This window comes from Euprymna scolopes, chromosome 11 (genome assembly GCF_053919585.1).
Source record: "Euprymna scolopes isolate OS-2025 chromosome 11, ASM5391958v1, whole genome shotgun sequence".
In the NCBI taxonomy this organism is placed as follows: Eukaryota; Metazoa; Mollusca; class Cephalopoda; order Sepiida; family Sepiolidae; genus Euprymna; species Euprymna scolopes.
The window spans coordinates 20,090,084-20,100,336 of NC_136492.1; the positions used below are offsets into that span (position 1 = coordinate 20,090,084).

Sequence of the window (10,253 nt, forward strand, 5' to 3'; positions counted from 1 at the left end):
TTACAAATTTTAAAATATACGTCACCAGTTAATCAAAGGAGATAACTTTATTAAAAAATCCACTAGCATCGATATTTTCAACAATTATGTATTTTATTAAATGATTAAAATCATTATTTCCTTTCTGAAACTTTTGGTGTCAAAAACACCCTTTTCAAACAAGACTTTTTCTCCTTAATTTTGCCCATGGGATCAACCTTGAGAAGTTGGCCTCATTTTCTAAAATTTTCAAATTAACCCTTTTTTTCTTTTTTTTTTACTTAGGAATCACTACTTATCAAGGCCTAAAGGCCACTCAAGGATAAGGATTAATGAATGTAAGGTGGTAGTGTAGCAATCACTAATGGTGTAAATTGAGTAGAATTTGATTATCTATAGGGACAGAATAAGATTGGATTTGAAGGTTACCATGTTGTATTCAACTGGGGAGCAGGCCAGCAGAACAGTGTTCCATAGGCAGGCAGTTCTGGGAAAGAAGCTTTGTTCATGGAATCTGCGTTTAGATTTAAGCACAGATAGAGAGTGGGGGAAACTATACATAATGGTTGTAGCTAATCGAGTGTTTCTTTTGTAAAAGTTGTTTGGTGGGGGGGGTCAAAGATTAGAGCTCAGTCGAGCACTTGCCATGAAAATAGCAATAAGCCAGAGACAGGCTTGCAATGTCTCTTCTGTGGGAAATAGATTAAAGAGAAGAGAAAAGGGAATCACCTACTAGGTTACGAAGCCGGTTTTGAACTCTATCAAGGCAGTATACAAAATACTGTGATGTGACCAAGCTCCTTCTATTCAAAATTTGCACCGACTATGCAAACATTGATTTCAGACTTAACGACATCCAACAATAAAACCAGACGTATACTTTTCTCTCTTCATTAGGGGTCAACTCTCCAAGGTTAATACCACCAGAAAAATGAAAAGAAAAAAGGGTGATGTAAAGAATATTGTGATTGGTTGGTTAAGCCATTTTTTTTTACATAGGAGTCACCACTTATCAAGACCCAGAGGCCACTCGTGGATAAGGGTTAAAGAGCGTACATTAGTCAATGGGACAATATCATAGTAATTGTTAGTAGTGGAAATTTGGTAAATTGGATTACTTAAGAACAGTTCATCAAGAACTTGTTTACGTTGGACTTGAAGATGACCATAGTGTAGTCAGCTGGAAAGCAGGCAAACGGAAGAGTTCCACAGGTGTGCAGTTCTAAGAAAGAAGCTTTGTTCATGGAATCTACGTTTAAGTTTAGGAACAGATAAAGAGTGGGAGAAATTATTGATAATGTTTTTAGCTAGACAAGTGCTTCTCAGAAAGTTTAGTAAGGGGGGGGGCATAGATTGGAGTTCAGATGAGCACTTGCCATGAAAATAACGATAAAGCAGAGACAGGCTCGCAATGTCTTTTGTGAGAAAGCGGTTGCAGGGAAGAGAAAAGGGCATCCCCTACTTGACTCCGAAGTCTATTTTGAGCTCTATCATGGCAGGATAAGATCTTTCCACCTGCAATACTGTGATTGGTTGGTTAAGCCATAAATATTGGCTGGCAGAGATGTTGGAAGGCATGCAAGCCTCACACTAAGAATTCCCACTTTTTCTATGATAGTCTTCCATATCCATACAGTGATATACAAGATTTATTATTCAAACTGAAGACTGCTAAGCTATCTCAAACGATATATATATATATATCTTTCCTGAGATCTTTTCTCTGAAAAAGGTATCTTACACCGAAAGTCTCAGAACAAAAAGAAAAATGGGTGCTTCTGTATTTATGAACCCGCGATTTCCACAAAATTACTTGGGTGTGCCTGGCAGATGACAGGAATAACTGGAAACAGCCAGGCAAGCCTTATTACCAAACACACTAATTGTTACAACCTCCGTCCCCATGTTAAGAATGGCGACGACCACTGAAAAAGTACTTCTCAACTGTTTCTGGTTCTTTTGTGTCATTCGCTGGGTGCACCAAAATAACTTTGTGGAAATCACGGGGTTCATAAATGCAGAGATACTGAAAAATGATTTTATTAATTTAATAAAAAAAAAATATAACATTATTTGATTTTCTAAAATTTTTAAGAATAAAGATTGTGATTATCTTTAAAATTACAAAAGTTTGTCTACTCACATGTTGAAGATAATCTATACCAAGGTACTGAGGCATAATTTCATTCAGTTACATGGCCATCTGGCTATTGCCATGCTTTGGCAATATGGAAAATTATATCAGTCTATCTATAAGGAACAGATAAAAAAAAGAAAAAGAAAAACATAAAAAATTTATTTGGTGCTTCTATATTAGACAAATGAAAAAAAATATTGAATTACAAGTGAAACAAATGGTACCTACTTAATTGTCAGGTTTCAAATAGTGGCATATCCAAGTATTACGGAAAACAATCTATATATCTATAAAAGTGAACGTGTCTGTCTGTCTGTGTGTGTGTCTGTCTGTGTACATTTCCCTACGCAATAACTCCGTCAATTTTTAGTCTATAGACTCGAAATTTGAAATACCGGGTACTGAGATTTGGGAAAATCGATGTGACGGGTGTCAGCCAGAAATTTGGCTGTTAAGGGGTCAAATTTCAACGATTTGACCTTTAAGAACTCTACCAAACTCCTCCGACAATTTTGGGTCTAGACACTTGAAATTTTAGATATAGGTTCCTTGAACCTGGATCTAACTTAATAAAGTGATTTGAGCCCGAAACAATAAATTTTAAGGGGTCATAATAGGGGTCAAAGTTTTAAAAAATTAACCATTTTTTTTTTTTTTGCTTTTTTTGCACAGCATACACCTCCAAACACCTGAGCAACGCCGGGCACCCCTGCTAGTAATGTAGAAAAATAATCTAAGCGAAAATGTATGTATGTATGTGTGTATGTTTGTGTCTGCTAAAAACTTTTGACAGACAGAACAAAAATTCACAAACTCGGTATCATATTGAAGCTCCATTCTTCGCTTGAAAAATATCGAAAAATTGGCCAAAAACATTCATTTCTTTTTCACCCCGAAATCGACAATTTTTCGACGAGGGGTATCAACAAAAACGGTCCTCTCATGACGACAACCGGTTCTACGCATGCGTCAGATGACGTCATGACCTGATTTACTTTAAATAGTTGAAAAACTGACTAAATTTCATGTACGTCACGTTAGCTCAGTTGATTAGCATGTTGGTTCATTATCTAAACGTTTTGGGTTCAAATTGTGGTGAGATGTCTTCTTTTTTTTTTTCTCGATTTTTTAAATGTTATTTAAGCCATTTTTCACGTAAAGATCGTTTTTCTTTTTACTTCGCTTATCCACCCCCGACCACACACCCAAAAAACACCCGGGTACCCACCGATTTTTTAAATTTTAATATCGAAACAAGCTTATTTCAGCCATTTTTCACATGTTCGTTTTTCTGTTTTCATCGTTCGTTGGCCTTACCTTAGTTTTTTTTGTGTTTTTTTCGATGTTTTGATTACCTCACCCTTAAAGTTTAATGTTGTTTTCTTTTTTTACTTTGCTTATAACAAACAAGCCTGGTCATTGACGTCATCATAACACTCGACGACTTCCGTGCGCGCACCTGTCAATTTGGTTCTTACTTAAATAAATTCAAACATCTTTCAGTAACTCATTCTGGCTGGCCGATTTTATTTTCAAACTTTGCCTCAGGGCTTCGGGTTCAGTCCTACCAACTTTTATCCACCCTCACCCCTGGTTTCTTTTTTATTTAACACCACACACATCTCCAAACACCCAGGCAACGCTAGTTAATTAATTAATAAAAAACACATGTGTAAAAAAGGAAGCAAAATCACTATATTACGCTTACTAAAAAAAAGAGATTAAATGAAGAATTTATTGGAAGAACTAGTCCCATTTTCACAGCAAAAAATTAACAGGCTGTTCTTTTTTTTCTCTTCTTTTTTTTAAGAATAGCCCCCACCCCCACCCCACCCCCAAAAAATAGGAGGTTTTACTTTTGGCACTTGGCCTTCAGGACAAGATCAAAGTGTAGTATCTGTTCTTCAGATGCTGCACTTCTATTTCTTGTTCTCTTTCGGTGGAGGAGAAATCCTTCACGACTGAGACAATTTTTATTTTTGTACCTTTTCTCCACGTTAAAAAACGACCCTGGTGTCTAACTCTGTCCAGTGGGGAGGCATAGTAAATAGGTACACTAATAATGCATATTATGAATCATAAAGACAGATTTGGTTCTGATTTAGGCAAAATAAATAACCACATGGCTCATAGAGAAGGGGAGAAAGATGGGTAAATGCAAGGCATGGGGGGGGTGATTTAGCATTAGTTCTGGCGGATTGACAGGTAGCGAGTAGTAGAAATTTACTTGCTGCTCACAACAGCAAGATGTGACATAAGGTCAGAAGGTGGGGATGTCAAGCCAGCATCCCCAAAGGAGAGGCACTCTGGCCTAGCAAAAATTGCCTGGGTATCCTATTAACATCCCCTGGAAGGGGTGCCTCAGGCAAGAAGCAATAAACTTGCCCCACCCGAAAACCGAGTGGTAAGGCCTAAGTAATATCCAGGCGGCATACCTCAGTCAGACAGCTGGTGGGCCAGTTCCTGGCCCCTCAGCTGTCAGGCTGATTGAACGGATTCTAGACTGCCACTTTCTACCCACGTCTCCATGCAATCGAAGCGGCAAGGAGACCAACCCTGCAACATTCAAAAGAATGGAAGAGAGTAGTAAGAGATTAAGTAGAGGTATGAATAATATTCATTTAGGGGGTGAACTTGACTTTTAATGGTCCTGAACAATGTATTGCATAATTAATGTACTTGATAAAAATTTAGCACAAAAAAAAAAAAACAAATCATGGTTATATTGAAGCGGGTAACTCCTAAAATGGCTGCCAAATTTTATCGAATTATTTATTTGTTTGATTTTTGCAAATTTCTTCTTTCTTTTCGTTTTCATTTTTTAATTTTGTTAATGTTTTATTTATTTTAGATTAGTCCCCCATGAAAATTATTCGTAGTATAAAAAACAATTCCTTCGGCAATATTCTCTATTTGATAAGCTAATATTACGTTTAATTTGTAATATATTTCAATTTCAGTTTTGATAAACACTGTTTGGTTTTAGTATTTGTTTCTTACAAAACATTTCCTTCCCTAATCCTAAGTCCGGATGCCCCCCACCCCAAGCTCTTCTAACGAACTAAGAAAATTGTTGCCACCTAGACTTAGGGTTAGTGGTAGTTTATATAAGTTACTGACAAACGCAAATCTTTAATAATAATTTCCGAAAAAAAAAAAAAATGAAAGAAGTCTGTCCCATCATTTGACAAAAGTAATCGATAAAATTTCGCAGCCAACAACCGCTAAAATATAACCAAAATGGAAAACATTATAAAATCATTCCTGCCTCCATAAATATAAATCACTAAAAAGAAGCATTCAATTGGAGACGAGGTAATTATATATAATTACCAATAAAACGTTAAAATTTATTAAAAAAAAAAAAAAAATGTCCTTCCTTAACTCTCCCACTTACCCTGAGTACGACTGGCAAAATGTAATAAATAAATAAATTTTAAAGACAGAAAGAGTGTCTACAATGAAACGAGGCCGTTAAAAGTAACTTTGGCCACCAAAGTCGTCATTTTACTTAAAACCGCTATATATGGTCTCGAAGTGGGTGATCATTTTACATTAATTTTATATGGGAAAATGATCTCCACTTTAAAATATTTAGTTTTATTTTATCTATTTTTATTAAGTTTTCTAGGTGTAATCGCCCACTAAAAGTAGGATTTTAAAGGGGAAGGAATTCATAATCTGAAGTGTTTTTTTTTAAGTTTGTTTACAAAATATATATATATAATGAACAAAATAAAAACTATTAACCGATTAAAAAATTTTTTTTTAATATAATATAAAATGGATGGAATTGTGAAGACTTTTTGCTAATCGAGTGGCTTTTATTTTAACACCAATTTTATTTAATTATTTTCACTTTTCAGAAAAAAATATGATAAAATAAGTCCTGTAAATTGAACACAATGTCAAATTACATTTTAAAAAACCCAAACAAATCACTTTCCATTTATGTTTCTTGTTTTTGTTTTTTATATACATAGAAAACTCACCTGTTTTTGAATTTTCGAATGAAGTTTCTCTCAAAAAATAAACTTACTTAAAAATAGTAGTTCTTTTTTCCCGCCTCTTTTTTCATGGAATTTTTAACTAATAATTATTTCATATTTTTATCAATTTTTTTTTTTCAAATTTAATATTTAAATTATTTCTTTACTGTTGAAAAAAAAATTTAATAAGTTCAGAATTCAAATAAATTGGTTACAATAAAAATAAAAATAAAATTGTACGATCTTTTACGAACAAATGACAATTCAAATCCGTAAAAGATCGTAAAAGAAATTATCGATGGCCTTTTAAAGAGATTGTTTTTTGTATTATTTTTTTAAAATAACTATTAACAACATTTTAAATAAACAAAACAAGAAACTGATTTAAAACCGTAATATATAAAATATGACTTCTTTTTTTTTTTTTTTAATATATTGACATTTAAAGCATGTCAACTTTGAAATTATTAAGAGATACAATTTGTCGTCTGCTAGTTTTAAATTTTATTGAACATTTTAAAGTTTTTAACTTGATTTCTTCTTTGATGCATTTTTCATTTTAAAAAGTAAAACTTTTAAGGTTATAAGTAAATATTTGATATAAAATTTTCATTTCATTTTGTTTAGTGTTTTAAACCACAAACAATTTGAATTAGTAGATGAAAAATATAAAGATTTTGACTTGGCTGTTTATGATTTATCAACCCTTTTGGTGCTTAAACTGTCGAAAAACCAAGCCAACATATAAAATCCACAAAAACAGCAACAGTAAAAATACAGAATAGTTAACGCTCAAGAATTATGCGAGTTTAGTAGAGAATTTCATTCTGGTGCATTTTATATAAATTACGTTGTTCTCAAGTATTAACTAATCTGGACTTTTACCCAATAAACATTATACAACAATTAATACAAAAAATATAAATTTTTATTTGACAGGATAGGCAACAATTCTCTTTAAGGGTCCAATTTCAACATGAACGCCGTACAAGATTTTTACGAAAACCTGAAACTATATTGAACAATTCGCTTAGTGTATAGCAGGCAAAGTTTGAAAATTAGTGTTAATCGGAGAAGGTAGAATCACTATTATTAATTGTAGACAATAACAGGGAGATGATGATGATGATGATGATGGTGGTGGTGGTGGTGATGATGATGAAGACAGGATCAGGAACTGCTGCTAGTCGTCTAGGGTAGGATTGTTATTCTTAATTGTAGATTATACAGAGAGATGATGAAGCTGCTGGTGGTAGCAGTATTGGAAAACGCATCAGCCATCTTGAAGTTCGGGCAGGAGAGATCTGCTGCCAATTGTAGTCGTCATAGATCACAGGAGAATGGGTGATGCTGCAGCTGCCGCTACTAGTTGGTTGTTCTTATGGTGAAGTTTCTGCCTATATCTCACATAGCAACGACTGTAGGGGACAAGCCCCAAGTGACTTGAGCATGGAAAATTGCCCCTTTTTTATACTGATTGATCAGCTGCAATGGCTATACAAATCTACCTTACTGACCCTTGTGGGGGTCGTCAGGCCTTTTTAGGAACTAACTTCCTCCAAAAATAAATAAAAATAAAAAGAAGAAGACTTACATGCAAACAAACGAAGGTTTATTCACAGAAACCAACCATTAACAAATAAAATATAATTCTCTTTATAATGAGTTCAGAAGTCCTTTTTAAGTGTTCGTATATAAAAAAAAAGGAGAATGTCTTTTTTTGTTGAACTGTTCATATGTTAAAACATGGTAAGAGAGGCAATAGGTAATGTTCGCCTGTGAAATTGTATGAAGCGCGCGGAGCAGTGAAAATGGAAGAGTGATAGTAACACGCGTGGAACGTCCGAATGAGAATGCAGTTGAGAGAGAGATTTGATGTTTGTGTGTGCTTAAATACTATTTGGACCGGCTCCCAGCGAGCTTAAAAAGAAAAGTTTAGAAAAATGTCTTTGGAGAAATCCCATTGGACAGAAACATCACGTGGGGTGCTCTGTACTACGTCCGCTCGTTTTGAGTCGATTTAATATATAAGGCCACGCCGGAATTTGCGTGGGAGTTATTTTTTATTTTTCACACGCCAACATAATCATAATCATACTGCGTGCCTAAATTGTACTTATTTTTATAACAATTTTTAATCAGAATCTTAACCGTGTCAACTGGCACACCCTGTACTGAAGCGACACTCACCCTAATTGGGTTGAGCCTGCGTCCTCCAAAGGAGGAAGTATCATGAGAATATCAAATTCACGTCACTTTTATATTGCCATCAAGTGAAATGATGTTGTTAGATTTTTGCAGTTGTTGCAGAGAGATGTTGACATCTTCCTATATACAGATGGTCACCCATCTGATACTGACCATACTCAATGTTGCTTAAATTTGATGATTTAATGAGAATCAGTGTGTCAATATTATTATGTTGTATGAGCCTTCCTTAGCATAGGCTTTAAGAAAGCGGTGCGGTCCCTGGCCTTTGTAGGGCCATTTTGGATGACGATAGTCTTTGTGTATACTCAAGAACTACACCCACAATTGTTGTTTTAGCAAAGGAAGAAAATAAAAGATATATACAGACTTGCATGCATAATAAAATGAAAATTAAGAGAATGGAAGGCCACCAGTTAGCAAGTACTGACTAAAACATGAACAGAGTTTAGTAAATGTTTAGTAAAAAATGCAGACAAGCAAAGAAGTCTCATTCTAACATTTAAAAGAAAGTTTGTTGGTTATTGTCATTAGTAAGAATATAGGAGAGAAATGGGTTAGTAGCTGAAAATGTTCTTGTGTGGAAATGTATATTGAATATTATACAGGCTTGTTGAAGGAGAACAGTGTTCATGCGTGTTTGTATCTATAGTAGTCGTGGGAGAGTTTCTGATGTGGAGACGTGGATTAGACTGGCTGGTTTAATGAGAAAGAAATAGAAAAGTGTTCAGTGGATATGTGTGTTGGAGATAGCCATGTTGGCTTAAATGGACTCATGCTACTAACCCGGGGCCCAAATGGCCCGGATGAGGTCTTCTGCCAGCAAGAGCTGGTAAGAAAGAGTTGGAGTCTGCTGCTGGTTAAACCTTTTATACACTAGGTCATGTGACCAAGAGTTGGCCTCTGATTGGATAAGCCAGGGAGAAAGTGGATTCAAAATCCCCAGCCGTGAGAATTCGCTCCTACTACTGTGCTCGTTACAATTTTCATCTGCTCCAAATAAAAAAATGTTTACGACAAAACATTTTATCAGGATGTAATAGTTATTTTCAATTAGTAAATGTTTATACATAGTATTGCTGTAGATGTGGTCCCAAATAGTAGCCCCTTGCATCTAAATGGCACAGTAAAAAAGAATCAGTAAATGTTTATTTTGCAAATTTGTATTTGTGATGACGAAAATTGAATGCGTAATCAAAAGTCAAAATGTTCAAAGTGTGAATAATATGTCTACATAAGTAATATACTTATGTGAGTATTTGGCAGCACAGCATTGTGTATGTGTGTTGGTTTACTTTGTTCTTGTTAGTGCATGTATAGATGTAACAGTTTGTTTCAGTTTGCCTTACTCTTGTTAGTGTTTAAGAATGTGTGCGTGAGATGAAGAAGAGTTCTTTGAAGATATTTTTTTGCCTTGCCTTCCTCTTCCCCGGTCAAAGGCAGGGGAAGGGATGACCAGCCATTCTTGGTATAGGTGGAAAAAAAAAAAAACAACCAAAATGAGAATAATAGTCTAAATAATACAAAAAATAATTATAAATCCTCATCTCCAAAATATACATTCATCATATCAAAAAAACAGAATGGATCCAGATTTATTAATTAAAAATTTTTTTTAAAGACTTGACACTATTTGCGTTTTAAATTTTTAATGGCTGTGTTCGTTGGGAAAGCAAATAAACCAAATTTTTTTTTTCACTATTCACCAATAAGATCTAGTTTGAATGCACCTGAAGATCGTCGGAGGTTACTGTAAGAAATTTCTTTCTCACACACTCAATTTCCTCCCTGCAGAAGCAAATGAATTCCACAAACAAAAGCCATACCTTTTCAAACTCAAAATTTATTCACAAGTAACAGCAATGAAAGTTCTTTGGCTCTGGTATATTCCTTTTGCAAAACGGTGGTCCGATTTGCTTCCATATGCATGGAGCCTTTAG

General features: G+C 34.6%; 1 protein-coding gene across 4 annotated transcripts in view; it reads right to left on the reverse strand.

Annotated features, from left to right (window-relative positions):
- Positions 1-6,211, reverse strand: part of LOC145288227 (uncharacterized) — a 49,689-nt gene extending 43,478 nt beyond the window's left edge. For 3 of the 4 annotated variants that reach the window (XM_080136270.1, XM_080136269.1, XM_080136268.1), the window contains exons 1-2: positions 6,109-6,211; positions 2,123-2,229 (exon numbers count right to left, since the gene is read on the reverse strand). In XM_080136270.1, coding sequence (XP_079992396.1) covers positions 2,123-2,158 — 36 coding nt within the window. In that variant the 5' untranslated portion in view covers positions 2,159-2,229; positions 6,109-6,211. Of the gene's footprint in view, positions 1-2,122; positions 2,230-6,108 lie in introns of those variants that run through there. The other variant, XM_080136272.1, reaches the window with a different exon arrangement.
- Positions 6,212-10,253: the final 4,042 nt, after the last annotated feature.